We start from the raw sequence: 17,488 nt of genomic DNA, 5'->3' as shown, positions 1-17,488 counted from the left end.
GCTTTTCACCCCGCAGTTCTGAGTTAGGTAGAACAGAGGCAAGTACCTTGCATCAGTCTTCAGATGGCCCCCGTACAGATTAGAACAGATGTACACAATAATTTACAAATCAGGTTTCCCTTGGGTTTAGGGAGAGAGCTGAAAACTGGGCTGCCTTCAAGACAAAAACCACTGCCATGCTGGGGTGGGGGTGGGGCAAGGATCAGTAAAAACACCACAAAACTTTCCTATTATTTTGAGGATGACTTTTTCATTTTTTATTCTTTTTTAAAAATATTTATTTATTTGGCTGCGCCTGGTCTTAGTTGCGGCACGTGGGATCTTTATTGTGGCACGTGGGATCTTTGTTGCAGCATTCGGCATCTAGTCCCGCTGACCAGGGATCGAACCCAGGTGCCCTGCGTTGGGAGCACGGGATCTTAACCACTGGAGCACCAGGGAAGTCCCGAGGATGACTTTTTCTTGATTGAGTGTTCTCTTGGTTGTTGTAAAGCTTTGACTGTTTTCTAAAGCTACAACAAAGTTGGTTCAGACTGCTTGTTTTTTGATGTTTCTGTGGAGGAATGAGGCTTTGGAATTTCATAGTCTGCTGTTTTGCTGACATGTGGGTTGTGTTTTCACTCTTTTGATAGTGTACTTGGATTCACAAAACGTTTTCAATTTCGATGAAGTCTACTTTATTTTTTCTTTTGTTGTCATAGTAAGAAACCATTGCCAAATTCCAAGGTCATATAAGTTTGTCTCTTTTGGGGAATTCCCTGGTGGTCCAGTGGTTAGGACTTGGCTCGTTCACTGCCTAGGCCCAGGTTCAATCGGGGAACTAGGCTCCCACAGTCCCCGTGGTATGGCAAAAAAAAAAAAAAAAAAAAAAAGTTTGCCTCTTTTTTAGTAGCTGGAGCACAGGTCCTGTGATGATTTCTCAGCCTTAGGTTACATGCCCATCTTCAAGGCAATCACTGTGGTGAGGTAATAGACTATTCTTTTCTTTTCTTTTTTTTTTTAAATTTTTATTTATTTTTTGGCTGCTCTGCTTGTCATGTGGGATCTTAGTTCCCCCACCAGGGACTGAACTTGTGCCCCCTGCATTGGAAGCTCGGAGTCTTAACCACTGGGCAGCCAGGGAAGTCCCAGTAATAGACTATTCTGATTGGCCAGGCTGAATAGAGTAGGATCAGCCGCACAGACTGAGAGTGGTGTTTATGCTAAGGTGCTGTTTCCGAAAAGGAAGATAGAATGGGTGCCAGAAAAATTAGTAAATATATTATGAAGCATTCTTAGTACATTGAGAAGTTGATGGTGCCCTAGAGTGCACATTTTAAATTTAAAATGTATTTTTCTTGCTATAAATTAATATGTAAATGTTTTTTTTTTAAAAAAGATCTGGCATATATTTCCTGACTACTTTTTTTTTAAATTAATTAATTAATTAATTTAATTTTGGCTGTGTTGGGTCTTCGTTTCTGTGCGAGGGCTTTCTCTAGTTGTGGCAAGCAGGGGCCACTCTTCATCGCGGTGCGCGGACTTCTCACTATCACGGCCTCTCTTGTTGCGGAGCACAGGCTCCAGATGCGCAGGCTCAGTAGTTGTGGCTCACGGGCCCAGTTGCTCTGCGGCATGTGGGATCTTCCCAGACCAGGGCTCGAACCCGTGTCCCCTGCATTAGCAGGCAGATTCTCAACCACTGCGCCACCAGGGAAGCCCAATATGTAAATGTTTAAAAGTGACTTCCAAAAGTATACCTGCTGATGTGGTCCCTGATAAGCCAAACAGGAGGAAGTTGGTTTAGTCTTTACTTCATGTTCCAATGTACTCATTTTTTGTGGTTTGTTTTGTACAGGTACTGTGATAACCAGAGTTTGGTAGCAAGGATCTACTTATTGGACCCTCTTGACATATAAAGAGATGTGGGGGGATTCTCGATCTGCTAACAGAACAGGACCTTTTCGGTAAGTCTTAAAATTTGAATATTGAAATGTCAGTTTTTAATGATACAGTATAACATTTTTGGCCTACCATAAAGAGGGATATTTTCTAGAAATAGCTCTGATTTTTTAAAAATAGAAACTATTTAAAAATTTTCTAGTCATTTCTAAAGTGATTGTGAGACTAAATACCCAGCATGCCAAGTGTTTTAGCATTTTTAAAAGCATTAACAAAATCCCCCAATTTCTAAAAATATTTTTTGTCTCTTTTAGCAAAGTAATACATATTTGATTAATAAGGAAAGCTAGTAAAAAATGTACATAAATGTTTATAAATGTATGTAAATGTTTCATTAAATTCAGTAATTTATGTCTAGAATCCAGAGCTCTGTCTTTCCTGTGACACATTGTGTTTCAGCTACCAAAAATAGTTCTGAGAAAGAAAAATTACTCGATGCAATTTTCTAAGCTGCATTTCAATTTTAAATGTTACTAGGTACAAAGATAAGTGGAGAAGGTGGTACCGTTCAGTTGTAAATGGATTATATTTTAGATTTGTGGGGAGTTAATTTTTTATAGCCAGTATAATAAACACTGATGATGGTATTTTAAAACTTTTGCATTGTGTTTACAATTGGAATATGATTGTAATGGCTTTAGTTGGTATATGGCAAAGAAATCTGACCTTTAAAGCTATACATTGAAAAATATTTATGCTTCAGGGAATTCCCTGGTGGTCCAGTGGTTAGGACTCCACACTCTCACTGCCAAGGGCCTGGGTTGAGTCCCTGGTCGGGGAACTAAAATCCCACAAGCCACGCGGTGTGGCAAAAAAAAAAAATTTATGTTCTAATTGAAACTTCTGTTACTAGTAAATTTTCTTTTTGATTGGCAGTCTGCAGGATCTTCTTGTGCAAATTCAACAGATGTTTTATTATTTTGAAGCTTGGGGTTCCAATGAAAAATTGAGGGAGAGAACTAAGTTTTAAAAAATCCATATAATATTTAGTAAAACTAGTTTCATGAATAAAGGGGTCTTTACTTTCTGCTTAGCAGTCTTTAAATTAAAGCAGTGGTGGTGATGCTGGTTATGTTTTTCCTTTCAAAATATTAAGGTCTGGATCAGTGGTCAACAACAACAGGTTGTACAGCCTGGAGCTTGTTTTTGTTTTATTGGAACATAGCCCTGATCATTCATTTACAAATTGTCTGTAGTTGCTTTCATGCTGCAATGGCAGAGTTGAATAGTTCTGACAGAAACTGCAAAGCCTAATGTAATTACTGTCTGACTCTTTATGGAAAAAGTTTGCAGATCCCTAGTCTAGATTAGTGAGTTTGTACTTTAACATTTAAAAATCTCTCCTTTTTACTTATATTTATGGATAATTATTTGTAAGTAAGGCTGTTTCCTGTAAGCCTTCAGGAATGTTAGGTAACTTTAGCTCTATTGCATCACTTAAAAATTTTTTTCAGAACATTTTCTCTTTGAATTTATTATTTAAAATTGTATTTCCCCACCTTAATTTTAGTTTAAATATAAGTCATTACATGCTATTTTTTAAGATCTTTGACCAGAAAGAGATATAGTTTATATAGCATAACTTTTGGGGGGACTAATTTGGGTGAAAAAGGTATCTTGCAGGAAAATAATTTTGTATTTATTTTAACAACTCGTCTTCTTAAAATTTTTTAAAATTTGGTTGAAAATGATTTTCATAGCCACTGCTATTTTATACTAATAGAAGTGTTTCTTGAATAGTCTACATAAAATACAGTTCTAAGAACCCTAGTACAGTGGTTACTCTAGATCTCTTTGATCTTCTCCACTTAAGAGGGTAAGGTAATCCTTAGGGTAGTATTCAAAGACACTGTTGGATGTGTTCTGGTCAGAGAACATGTAGATTTAGATACCTCAGCACTCAGCCTGTGAGTGTCTGCTGAGGCTTAAGTCTTCCTGCAAGCTAACTACTGGGATTTTTTTTTTTATTATTTTTAAATTTTTTGTCCGTGTTGGGTCTTTGTTGCGGTGCACGGGCTTCTCATTGCAGTGGCGTCTCTTGTTGCGGAGCACGGGCTTTAGGCGCGTGGGCTTCAGTAGTTGCAGCGCGTGGGCTCAGTTTTTGTGGCTCGCAGGCCCTAGAGCGCAGGCTCAATAGTTATGGCGCATGGGCTTAGTTGCTCCACGGCATGTGGGACCTTCCTGGAAGAGGGCTCGAACCCGTGTCCCCTGCATTGGCAGGCGGATTCTTAACCGCTGCGCCGCCAGTGAAGTCCCTAACTATTGGGATTTGAATGATTTTAAATATGGGTGACACCAGAATTAGTGGTAATGTCTTAATTTTAGTGTTATATTGTATTATTTATGAAGAACATTTAAAGTTGCTTCTCTTATGATGAACCCCATAGATATAACTAATGTTAATAGGAGCTGATGGAAGTTACCATGTCCTGAAAATACATTAAATATGCATCATTCAACTGTTTAGGTTACTATTGTTAAATTCCTGTTACTTTTTGGAAAGGGTTTGGCATTGTAACTGTTTCTCTTGCACTGAGTAACCCAGAAGCGGTTGTCTGTTGAATCTTTCTATAGCAGTGTAGTCTGAGTTCAGAAGGGTCATGTAATAGAACCTGTATATTCTGGAAGGAGAGAACTGAGTTGGACTTGATCTCTTAATACTTTTGTTTTACTGCTAAAAAGGAGGTAACCATTCAGATCATTTCATGTTTTCCTTTTTCATGCCCTTCTCTCCCCTCCCCTTGAAGCTCAGTATCCTAGGTACCTAATTGCCTATTTAAATTTCTTAATCTTTTACCAAAGTCAAAACATATAAAATGGTCTGGAGCTTAAGACAAAGGGAGGAAGTTAGGTAGTATGAAAGATTGGGCCAATTCTCATTTATCTCTTGAGTTCTGTAAACTGAGAATGCAAATTTAATACTATGCTTATTTTAAAATATATTGTATTACCATGAAAAATTAGATGAGGCATTAGAATCTAGAAAATCAGCTTTTTTTTTTGGGACCTGGTGATAATGCTTGAAGGCCTAATGCTCTCTCTAGGTCCCTTTCAGTATTAAGCTCCTGGATGCTGTTGCTTGGTTTAGTCGACTTAACACATGCTTTGTGGCATGATTCATGCTGCCTTCTGAGATACCCTTGAGTAGTTACAATAATAGGACCCAGGTGAGAGCAGTTGTAGGTGGAGCCACTGTAGAATGAGGATTTAGATGCAGCCAGGGCTGATGCTCAGCTGGTGAACACTGGTGTACTCCTAGTGATTTACAGCCAGTGTTTCTTCATTTTGGGCCTGCATCCATTCTGACTGGGTGGTGTCCATACTGTGGCTGTAATCAAATATTTTGGAATGTTACTCCTGTATGCACCAATGAGAAAGACACCTCCTGAAACCTACTGTATAAAATTTACAGTGCATTGGTTTTTCTGATGTATAGGAATCATCATACTGATCTTGGAATTCTAAGTTCCCTGGCTATAGGAAATGGAAATTTTTGTAGAGTGTCACCATTGCTAGCTTATCTGGTGTTGCGGATTTTCCCTGTTGCAGGACTGGGTGAAAGCTTTTTCTGCAACAGTCGTGTTGAAAACCTTGTGTTGACTTTCCTCGTGTTCTGAAATGGGAATATAAAAGTTTACTACACCACTTCGTCTTAAAATAGCAAAACATTGCTGTTTTCTGCAGATCTAGGACCTTGTTACAGAACTCTGCCAAAAAAAAAAAAATGTTTGCAGACGAATGTGCTGTTGATTAGAGAAGAATATGCTGGTGTGTAGATTTCAAACTCTCTGGACAATATGAATAACACTGTCTTTGTTTCTACAGTGGGAGCCAAGAAGAAAGGTTTGCTCCCGGGTGGAACAGGGATTATCCTCCTCCTCCCCTTAAGAGTCATGCTCAAGAGAGACACTCTGGCAACTTTCCTGGCAGAGATTCACTTCCCTTTGATTTCCAGGGGCATTCGGGGCCTCCCTTTGCAAATGTAGAGGAGCATTCTTTCAGCTATGGAGCTAGAGACGGACAGCATGGTGACTATCGAGGAGGGGAGGGACCTGGACATGATTTCAGGGGGGGAGATTTTTCATCTTCTGATTTCCAGAGCAGAGATTCATCACAGTTGGACTTCAGAAGTAGGGACATACATTCTGGGGATTTTCGCGATAGAGAAGGACCACCTATGGACTATAGGGGTGGAGATGGTACTTCTATGGATTATAGAGGTAGGGAGACATCTCACATGAACTACAGAGACAGGGATGCTCATACTGTTGACTTTAGAGGTAGGGATGCTCCTCCACCTGACTTCAGGGGCCGGGGCACTTATGATTTAGATTTTAGAGGCCGGGATGGATCCCATGCAGATTTTAGGGGAAGGGATTTATCAGATTTGGATTTCAGGGCCAGAGATCAGTCCCGTTCTGATTTTAGGAATAGAGATGTATCTGATTTGGACTTCAGGGACAAAGACGGAACGCAGATGGACTTTAGAGGCCGAGGTTCAGGTACTAGTGATCTAGACTTTAGGGACAGGGATACACCACATTCAGATTTCAGAGGTAGACACCGGTCCAGGACTGATCAGGATTTTAGGGGCAGAGAGGTGGGACCTTGTATGGAATTTAAAGATAGGGAGATGCCCTCTGTGGATCCAAATATTTTGGATTACATTCAGCCCTCTACACAAGATAGAGAACATTCTGGTATGAATGTGAACAAGAGAGAAGAATCTGCACATGACCATACAACAGAAAGGCCTGCTTTTGGCATTCAGAAGGGAGAATTTGAGCATTCAGAAACAAGAGAAGGAGAAACACAAGGTGTAGCTTTTGAACATGAGTCTCCACCAGACTTTCAGACCAGCCAAAGTCCACTTCAAGACCAGGACAAGTCACAGCTTTCTGGAGGTGAACAACAGAGTTCGGATGCTGGTATGTTTAAAGAAGAAGGTGGTCTGGACTTCCTTGGCCGGCAAGACACTGATTACAGAAGCATGGAGTACCGTGATGTGGATCACAGGCTTCCAGGAAGCCAGATATTTGGCTATGGCCAGAGCAAGTCTTTTCCAGAGGGCAAAACTTCCCAAGATGCCCAACGGGACCTTCAGGTATGTTAATGGAATGGATTGCTTTTTTGAATTTTGCTTTTTCATAAAACTTTTCTGAAGGGTGAAGTGTAGAGTCCAGGACCATTAGTCCTAGGTCTTAACTTTGTACAGCCATTAAAAAGCAAGATTTGTATTCAGTGTACATCTCTAGAGAAAGGGCCCTCAGTTCAGATCATATTTTTGATGTGTGTCTCTTCATTATTTTGCTTGATGGTACTGATCGAAATGCTTTGGGATAATTTAGTTTGAAAGTATTTGTCTTTGGGAGTTGGTTCTCTCTCAACTCTTGCATAGTCAGGCCTGTGGCTGTTTAGGGTTCATTTTCTTATTTAAACTCCTTTAGAGAATACCTAGGATATAGAGGTAGAGAATACCTAGTTATGAGGAGGTGATGTTAATGTTGCAAGTATTCTCTTGAAGCTAACTTAATTGACTTAAATGTTGAATTTCTGTATGTATAATGTATAATCTAATGTATATATAATCTAAGCGAGGAGAATTATGTTTGCAGTTGGACATTGAAAATATTATCTTTTAAAATAGGTATCACCCATCTCTATTGAAGTTTCTGTTATTTTGGACAGTAATTCTAAGACATGCTAACCAAATAATGGATTTTGAGAATGTTAGAGCTGGATGGCCATATAATTTATTGTTCAAGTCAGGACGCTTTCAAGAGTAAAAGAGGACACTATTTGTAATTATGCCAGGAGAGTAGGCATAACTGGGAGGTGTGGTCACGTAGTTATAGGAGACTTTTTTCCCCAAAAGTTAAACCCTTTTTATAACTGTTGAAATGAAAGAGAATCAGTTAGAGCTGAGACTTTTGTGAATATGGAAAATGCAGATTTCTCTGAATTGTACTGTTAAGTTATATTGTCAGATGACACCTTTTGACTTTGTTCTGGAATTTGTTATAGATTACATCTTTGATAAATGACATCTGGTTTTATTTATTTATTTGCTGTTTTCTCATTCAGGAAAAGAAAATTTTAGTTTTGAGAATCTAGGTGATTTTTTTCCTGTTTATAAAAGTCATATTCAGTGTTGTTTCTCTTAATTTTCTGCTTTACTATTTCAAAATTCCCTCAATGAGCATGGATCTTAACACACTTGTATTCTAATGATTTGAAATCAAATTTTGGGGGAATTCCCTAGCAGTCCAGTGGTTAGGACTCAGCGCTTTCACTGCTGGGGCCCGGGCTCAATCCCTGGTCGGGGAACTAAGATCCCACAAAAAAAAAAAAAAAAAGAAAGAAATCAAATTTTGGAACTCAGAAAAATAGAGACAATTATAATTTTTCATATCTTCATATGATGTAAGTCATTTTGATTTTTGATCCTGAGTACCTGTATTTCATGTTATTTCATTTTGCGCATTAACATGTATTTGTTTCTAAAATAATTTTTTATTCTGGATTCAAGGATCAAGATTATAGGACTGGCCCAAGTGAGGAGAAACCAAGCAAGCTTATTCGATTAAATGGGGTGCCTGAAAATGCAGCAAAAGAAGAGGTAAGGCTTTTTTTCTTTTTCTTTTTTCCTTTTCCTTTCTTTTTGTCAATTAAAAAATTTTTTTAAACTTTTTATTTTGAAAAATTGTAGATTCCCAGGAAAGCGTAAAGAAATATTCAGGGAAATCTTGGTTATCCTTCACCCAGCTTTCTCCCGCCCGTCCCCCAGTGTCAACACCTTGTATTACTGTAGTACAGTAGCTAAACCAGGAAATTGGCTTTGGTATAATCCATAGAGCTCATTCATTTTTCACCAGTTACACATGTACTCAACTGAGGTGAGGTTTGTTAAAAAAAAAAAAAAAAAAAATTATGACAAATGATTGCTGTCCTTAGACCTGATAATCATCCTTTAGGGGATGATCCAAGATGCAGTTACATAAAGATGCATAAAGATGCGGTTTATTGACAGTAGTAAAAACTGGGAGCTGCCTAACTTCTCAGTGGTGAAGGACTTGGTGACTAAACTATGGATGACCTTAAGGAAGAGTTTGGTCAGAATATGCAACAACCAGAGCAGACAGTGCTTTACTCTGTATTAGGCATTGTGTGATGCTTACAAGCATTAGTTCATTTAATTATCACAACATCCTGTGAAACAGGTACTCTTTATTCATTCATTCCAAATACTAAGCACTATTGTATTCCAGGCAGTGTTCTAGGCACTGAGTGATATAGCAGTGAACATTATGAAGTCACTGCTTCCATGGATAATAAAAATAAGCAAAAAAAAAAAAAAAATCAAGCAGTGATAAATGCCCTGAAGGAAACTAAAGTAAGGGTTTAGAGCATCATTGGGGTATAGGCTATTTTAGATTGGGTAGTTAGGGAAGACATCACTGAGGAAGTGACATTTGAGCCCAGGCCTGAATGCAAGTGAGAGAACAGTCCATTTGAAAATGGGGAGAAGAACTGACCAGGCTGAGGGAGTTCAGGTGCCATGGCCTTGGACTGGAAAGAGCTCAGTGCCTCATCTTATGTTTAAAAGATGAGAATCCGGATGCTGAAAGGTTACACAGCACATGAGCAGGAGAGGCTTGGAATACAGGCAGTCTGATTTCAGAGCTTGAGTTCTTGAGGTTATGCTGTTCTGCCTTTTTTATGTACTTGAGAATTTTTAAATAATTATATTCTACTTATTCAGCAGTTTTTGAATGCCTGGAGTGTGTATGGCTCAATTTTGCCTTTGTAAATTAATCATAGCTTTAAATTACGTAGAATAAAAGCCACTAGGGGAAATATAATATTCAATATTTGATTATGATGTGTATCATTACTGTACATACCATATTCTTGCAGATTCTTAATGCCTTTCGGACTCCTGATGGCATGCCTGTAAAGGACTTGCAGTTGAAGGAGTATAACACAGGTGAGTTTCATGACTTGCATGCAGCCTTGGGTTAGGAAGAGTCTTTGTCAGATCTCTTCATCTTGTGCTACTCAAAATTTTTTTAAGAAACCATAGTTAAGATTTTCGGAAGTCTCCTGTTGATGCCTTCAAATAACAGCCAGCTTTAGTGTTAGCTGTGGTTCTTTGTGGACGTTTGTCCACACATAGGCAATAAGGATGCATGTTCCAGTTCTTCTGAGTGCCTGTGATATATAAAGTGAGTGTTGTAGCATTTGTCCCCAAATATATTTTATATAATTAAATCATTAAACTTACTGCTTATGTTCTTCATGGTGGTGGAATGTTTACGTTTGAGCCTGGTAAGATTTTAATTATCTTACTATATGTAAAATTTTACATTTCATTTCTTCAGCGTGGAATTTTCAACTTTCCAGAGAAATTGTACAGATTAGTGGTTTCTTGAAATTTTAGTCTTATTCTGCGAACAGACTCCTGCAACAGCTATTTTGTTGAAACCCATAAATAGATCCAGAAGAGCTTTCTTTTTGACCTCTGTTCTGTGGTCTGAACTGCAGATTAGATTTTCAGAATATCCTCCTAGTATTTTAGAGTACCAAGTTTGGTCAGTTTCTTCAAATCTTATTACAGAAAAAGTAATCAAAAGTGAAATGCCATGCACTCAAGGTATTGGACCAGTATTTTTAGGACTACACATATGAAGTGGTTTAAAAACAAAGGTAATATTTAAGTTATCTATTTTGCAGAATTTTAAATTGAAGAAGTAGAGCATTCGTTTTTTCACAAAACTTAGAATTTCAGTAATTCATGTTAAAGAACTCCTCAAGTAAGAGTAAGCCATATTTTTGAGTAGATAGTTTACTTTTAAACAGTTTACCATGGAATAAAATTTTTGCATTAACTAGATAGCTTCTTTCAATTGGTTCTACAGAGGAAAACTATCCACAAAAATAAATTTTTGTGCTTGAAATAATCTGGTGTTTGAGTTAAGTACAGAAATTTTTTTTCTGTAATTTGACAACAAACTCAGAAGCATTATTTCTCAGGAAGCTATTGTTTCCTTGTTTTAAATACGTCAACTCTAAATTTGTGGAAACATGACTAAGAGTAGTTATGTTGTTCTCGCACACCACTTTTTTGGCAGGGTGGGGCATGTGTCTCATACAGACTTTCTTGATTTACTGTTAACTTTGGGAATTAAAAATAGAATTTATAGGCTGCCGTTGCTTTTTGACTCATAGGGCAATAATTTCAGCTTTTATCTTGTTTCATGAACTGTGCTTTCGTTAAGTATTGGTATTTTTAGGAAAAAGACATGTCTTGGTGTTTAAATAGCAGCAATTGCAATTCTTCCATTTCTTTAGTACTCATTGACTTTCTATGTATATTGTCAGATTTATTAGCAGAGTAAAACCTACATTAACTTACACGGTTCACAGAGGGAGTTCTTAAATTTCCTGGCTGTGGTAGCTATTAAAATTGTAGCTGGCACACCAGAGATATTGATACACATGTGAAATCATTCAAGACAGGACAGTGGTTTTATAAAAAAAAAAAAAATCAGCTTTCAGGAAATGCACTTTTCTTGGCATTTTAATATATGAAGTGATAGTATAATAAAAATATATATACGCACATACATATATGTGCGTATATATATATATATACCTTTTAAAATGAATGGATTGGATTACCAGTCCCATGTTATCCATATTACATCACTGTGTGGCAAGTAGAATGAACTTTTTAAATTATCGGTCAGAACATGTTATTCCCCTGCCTAACACCCTTTAACACCTTTCCATCTCAGTTGGAAGAAATTCCCAACTTCTTGTTTTGACTTACACAGTCCTGCATGAGTTTGCCCTTGGCTGTTTGTCTGACCTCATCCCATACTGCTCTCCACCTTTCTTATTATACTCTAGCCACACTGAGCCTTTCTGTAGTCCTTGGCGAATAAAGACTTCTTTCTCTGTCAGGGCCTTTGCACTGCTCTTCCCACTGATCCTCACTTGTCTTTTGGGGTTTAGTTCTTGGCTTCAGTTTCAACTCTCAGAGGCCTTGCCTCACCATCCAATCTAAAATCACTCCTCAGTCATTTTTTATTGTATCTGGGTTTGTCATCATAGGATTTATCACTTTGATATTTTTCTCAGTGGTTTTGTGTGTCTTATTCCTCTCACTAGAGAGTTAGCTCCATGATAGCAGGAGCCTCGTCTGTCTTGTTCCCTCCTGTTTACCCAGTTCTTGACACTATGCCAGGCCCTGATGGGTTCTCAGCATGCCTGGAATGAATAATGTGGTGTATGTGGAGTAATGTATATGGAGAGCAGCTGTGGTCTCCTTTCAGGTGAGGTGCATTAAAAAGTAGTTTAGGTTTCACAGCCATGCACTCTTATGTATCTGCTGAAGAACATACCTTGAAACAATCAGATGTTCTGAGAACTTTAACATTTACTTGTTCAAAGGTTTTGAGTGAATTTTAGTAGAAATGGTGTCTTTTATAAATGGCAGTCAATTTTTTAGGCTAGGATAACCTGCAGAGACCATGTAGGATGGATGTTGATCATAAGAGGGGGATTGTGGGGTAGAGTTCATCCTTTTAGTTGATGTATTGGGGAGCTAGTCTGTAACAGAGAAAACATTAATGCCTCTTCACTGACTCAAGTAATATCAGTTTAATTTTTGTCTCATTTAGAGCTGTGTAAGTACAGGGCCACAACTTCTATCCAAAATCTGTGGGGTCAGATGAATTTATGAATTTTTCTGAATATAGAAAGGTAATGTGGTACGTAGCTCATACATGAATTATTTCTCCCAGTGGGATGTGTATCAGACATAATACTTCTGCAGCAAAATGAATATTCTCACTAAGAAGATGACTATAAAGAGACTAAGTGTAGTATATAGGTCAAGATTTGTCTCCAAATGACTTCACTGAAAATTTACCAAAAACTTGGTATTTAGGGGATATTTGGATTTTGGAATTGCAGATAAGGGACTGTGAACCCACACATATTGTGTACGTTTGAGTTTTTCTATTGCCATGTGCAAATATATAATAACCCTATTAGTTGTAAAAGTACCTTGACTTACATGATTATATTCCTGGGGAAAGTATCAGGAATGAAATGTCTTTTGGTGACTGAGCAAACAAATTCTGGTATACACATACAATGGAATACTACTCAGCAGCAAAAATGATGAAACTATGTGTGCATGTAACAACATGGATGAATCTCAAAGGCATTATGCTAAGTGAAAGAAACTAGACTCAAAAGGCTACATACTTCCCTGAAAAGAAATAAAGTACTGATACATGCTACAGCTTGAATGAACCTTGAAAACATTATGCTCAGTGAAAGAACCAGACACAAAAGACCACATATTATCTGATTCCATTTATATGAAATATCCAGAATAGGCATATCTGTAGAGACAGAAAATGGATTGGGTAGTTTGGTGGTTGTTAGGGGCTGGAGAAGAGGGAAAAGGGGAGTGACTGCTTAATGGGTATGGGGTTTCCTTTTGGGGTGATAAAAATGTTCTTCTGGAACTAGATAGTGGTGATGGTTGCATAACACGGTGAATGTACTTAATGTCACTGAATTGTACACTTTAAAATGGTGCATTTTATGTTCTCTGTATTTGATTATTTTAAAAAATACTGCATACTGTATGATCCTATTTATATGACATTCTGGAAAAAGCAAAATTATAGTAATAGAAGATAGTGATTGCCAAGGTATTGGGGGAGGAGTTGACTGTAAAATGGAAGCATAAGAATTGGGGGGCATAATGGAACTGTTTTATATATTGATTGTGGCAGTGGTGTATCAGTGTTAAATTCACTGAAGTTGGTAACTACTGTGGTTATGTAAGAGAACATCCTTATTCTTAGGAAATACACAGTGAAGTTTTTAGAAGTAAAGGACCAGGATGTATGCTGTTTTCTCTCATGGGGTTTAGAAAAAATATTTGATGAATATGGAGAAGGAAGGGAGTAGATATGACAACATGTATCAATAGATGAAACTGGTAATGGGCATATGAGTGTGTTCTTTGTACTGTTCTTGCAACTTTTTTTGTGACTTGGAAATTATTTCCAATAAAAATGTGAAAAACTGACATAAATCTGATGTATCCTATTTTTAAACAATCAGCAGAAATCTTGCAAGATAAAGACTACAGTGAACTATTTCTGTCAACAAACTATAGAGCAGTGGTTCTCAGAGTGGATCCTGGACCAGCAGTGTCAGTACTACCTCTGAACTTGTTAGAAATACATATTTTCAGACTCCTTTCTAGACCTTCTGAATCAGGAACTCTGGGGGTGGGGCCTACTAATCTCTGCTTTAACAAGCCCTCCATGCGATTTTTTTTTAATGTCTATTTTATGTATTTATTTATTTATTCGGTCGTGCCAGGTCTTAGATGCGGCAGGCAGGCTCCTTAGTTGTGACATGCGAACTCTTAGTTGCAGCATGCATGTGGGATCTAGTTCCCTGATCAGGGATCAGACCGGGGCCCCTGCATTGGGAGTGTGGAGTCTTAACCACTGTGCCACCAGGGAAGTCCCTCCATGCGATTTTTGATGCACCCTGAATTGTGAGAATGATTGCATTAGATTATTTGTTTATAGTCTTTATTCTAGAACTTTTTTGCACCGTTTAAAATAGACAGTAAGCAAGTGGACCTTCTGTAAGTAGAAAAGCCTAATGCATATGTGCCTTAAGAGCCCATGGCAGGGCCTTGCCTACCTGATATCAGTTCTGCTGTACAGAGCTGGGGCAGGAACTGGAGTAGTGTTGATGTTATTTTATGTTCTTAGTTGTTCTTTCTGTTTATGTAGCATACTTCCTCCAGAGGTCTTGGAATGGTTGTAGATGTTCTCATTTTCACAGTGTTTCTCTGATATTTGAATGCAGACAGAACTGCTGTTGATTTTTAGATGGACTTGAATACTGACAGTATAAAGCTTGCTGTGATTTTTTTCCCAAAGGAATTTGTATCATTTAAGTAAAAACAGTATAGCTTATGGATTATGTTTCCTAATAAGTCTCAGACATAGAAAGTAACTCTCTTACAGTAAACTGAAGTGCTACAGAATTGTTTTAGTACTGCTTCATTAAGTAGTGTCAGAAAGTTAGAAGGTTAATAGCGTGGTGTTAGAAGGAAGAAACAATATCTTGCTTTGATTCTGTCAGTGTTCATACAGAGTGGACACAGTTTTTGTGACCCTGTGAAGGAAATTTCTTCTTAGGAAGTAAGCATTTGCAGCAACCAAGTCACTTGGTCTCGTACCCTAGCATTTTGGGTATATTGAAAGTGTCAGAGGCTCTCTGCATTTATTAAGGAAGTAGGCTCATATCCTTTCATTTTTCACAATTGAAATGGTTTGAGTTTTTACCTCTGTGTTGATAAAACAGAAGTGCCTTCCTTAAGAAAAGAAAAAACTCTGAGAGGATCTTTCAGTTTAGGGGCAGAAATCCATTGTGAAATGGGTTGACACTGATGATACAAAACATGCATAGTTTATGGTATTCCAGATGGAGTAGCTCAACATCATTTATAAAAAATAAATTATAGTTGGAAAATGCAAATACACATTTTTGCTTTTTTTTTCTGGCACTTACAGAATAGACAAGTAAAACTTTTAGTTCTTAGGGGAAAACTGACCAATAAGAAAATATCACACTTACTTGTCACATCTCTAAAACTACAGAAGATGTTTTCAACCAGGAGACTTACTGGGTTTGGTACCACATTTGGGGAGGGTGTTTACAGATGAGCCTTAAGGAAAGGTGGCTGAGCGTTAAAAATAAGAATGTTTGGGAAGCCAAGAGGCACTTTTTAGGGCTGGGTGGGCCTTGTGGAGGCAGTGGATGGACTCTATGGCTGAGCGGAGAACAGTACACCTGGAGAAGAATCCTGTGATGCGGTCCTAGAGGGATCAGGTGAACTGGGGAGAGGTGCTGGAACTAGGGTTAATTTTAGTCATCCTTGGCATTACCTGGGGATTGGTCTTATTTCATTTTTAATGTTTCCCACCCCAAAGACTTTGAGTAGAAGGTCCTGTTAGAGAATATGGATGTTTTGTGACTCTTACCCTCACTTTAAGGTACCCTCACCTCTCCTGAGAGATTACCTTAGTGTAGACTCTGGAAATGGACAACTTGGCTAAGTACCATAAGCAGAGACATGAGCGAGTTGTCTCTGATGACGATGTATTCTGAACCTCATTAGGTGGTGTGTTACTTACTGCAGAATAGGGGCTCACTGGACTATTGGGAATGATAGCTTGAGGTCCCTGTAGACTTTATAGGAGCAGTAAGGCACTAAGGTTTAGTGACTAAGGGAAGTTTGAGTTTAGGTCTGTCAGCTAGTAAGGGGAGGGGTCGCCTAAGAGGATATAAGTATGTTTTCAGGGCTTGGTCAGGTCTGGGTACTTTTGAGGGTTTGTTGCTGACTTTAAAGTAGAATCCCAGTACTGTTTTGGAAAGCAAGACTTTAGAATTTCTGGGTTTTTTTTTTTTTTTTTTATAAAATGTATTTATTTATTTAAGAATTTCTGGTTTTACTTAATCTTTTTCTTTGGGGTAGTTAACTTTCCTAACACTTAAGATGAAACTCATTTTCTATTCTGGGAGCTGGCTCATTCTTCAATTTAAGCTTCCTTATTAAAACCCCTTAAGTTAGCAAGGATGGTTAGTGGTGGTTTGCAGCCCTGGTAGGGAAGTTTTAATATTTTTATTGACTTTGTTATTGGGCTCCCTGCATGCTACCTTTCCTTGGGGCTTTTGGGTGTCGAGTCTTTTTTTTTTTAATATGGTATTAATTAATTGATTGATTGATTGATTATTTATTTATGGCTGTGTTGGGTCTTCGTTGCTGCACGCGGGCTTTCTGTAGTTGCAGCGAGCAGGGGCTACTCTTTGTTGTGGTGCACGGGCTTCTCATCGCAGTGGCTTCTCTTGTTGTGGAGCACGGGCTCTAGGCACGCAGGTCAGTAGTTGTGGCTCATGGGCTCTAGAGCGCAGGCTCAGTAGTTGTGATGCATGGACTTAGTTGCTCTGTAGCATGTGGAATCTTCCTGTACCAGGGCTCAAACCTGTGTCTCCTGCGTTGGCAGGCAGATTCTTAACCACTGCGCCACGAGGGAAGTCCTGGGTGTAGAGTCTTAATCTGGATCTGAGAATGGGACATCCTTCGCAGCCCAAGGCATCACTTTATTCAGAAGCAAGGACCACCAGCTTGGCAGTTTTTGGTTGGTAGACTATGTAGCATTGGAGGTCTCTATCTAAACCACACAGGACATCTGGAGGTAGAACAGACAGGTGACAGTATAGCATGACAGTGATGAGCAGATGCCTTAATTGGCAGGTTATATTCTCTTCCCTAGAACTATTTGGCTGAGATGCAGTTTGCCTCTCTGAAATGCAGAAGGTGTTTGAACTGTTTATAGCCCTGTGTCGGTTCACTGCCTTTCTGAGTTCCTCACTCTTCTTTAGGTAGAATTGCTTCTGGCTTCTATAGTCCTCACTTGTCTTTTTGGTCAAA

General features: G+C 38.4%; 1 protein-coding gene across 3 annotated transcripts in view; it reads left to right on the top strand.

Moving 5' to 3' along the window:
• The window catches only part of RBM6 (RNA binding motif protein 6), a 105,618-nt gene that overhangs the window by 18,029 nt on the left and 70,101 nt on the right, over positions 1–17,488 (top strand). Inside the window, exons 2-5 of one of the 3 annotated variants that reach the window (XM_007168706.3) lie at positions 1,838–1,946; positions 5,767–7,045; positions 8,471–8,560; positions 9,859–9,928. In XM_007168706.3, the coding sequence (XP_007168768.1) occupies positions 1,903–1,946; positions 5,767–7,045; positions 8,471–8,560; positions 9,859–9,928 (1,483 nt within the window). In that variant the 5' untranslated portion in view covers positions 1,838–1,902. Of the gene's footprint in view, positions 1–1,837; positions 1,947–5,766; positions 7,046–8,470; positions 8,561–9,858; positions 9,929–17,488 lie in introns of those variants that run through there. The other 2 variants (XM_057554229.1, XM_057554230.1) reach the window with 2 other exon arrangements.

Source organism: Balaenoptera acutorostrata, chromosome 10 (genome assembly GCF_949987535.1).
Source record: "Balaenoptera acutorostrata chromosome 10, mBalAcu1.1, whole genome shotgun sequence".
NCBI lineage: Eukaryota > Metazoa > Chordata > Mammalia > Artiodactyla > Balaenopteridae > Balaenoptera > Balaenoptera acutorostrata.
Note: the sequence above shows the minus strand (reverse complement) of the source record. Positions and strands in the feature narration are given on the sequence as shown.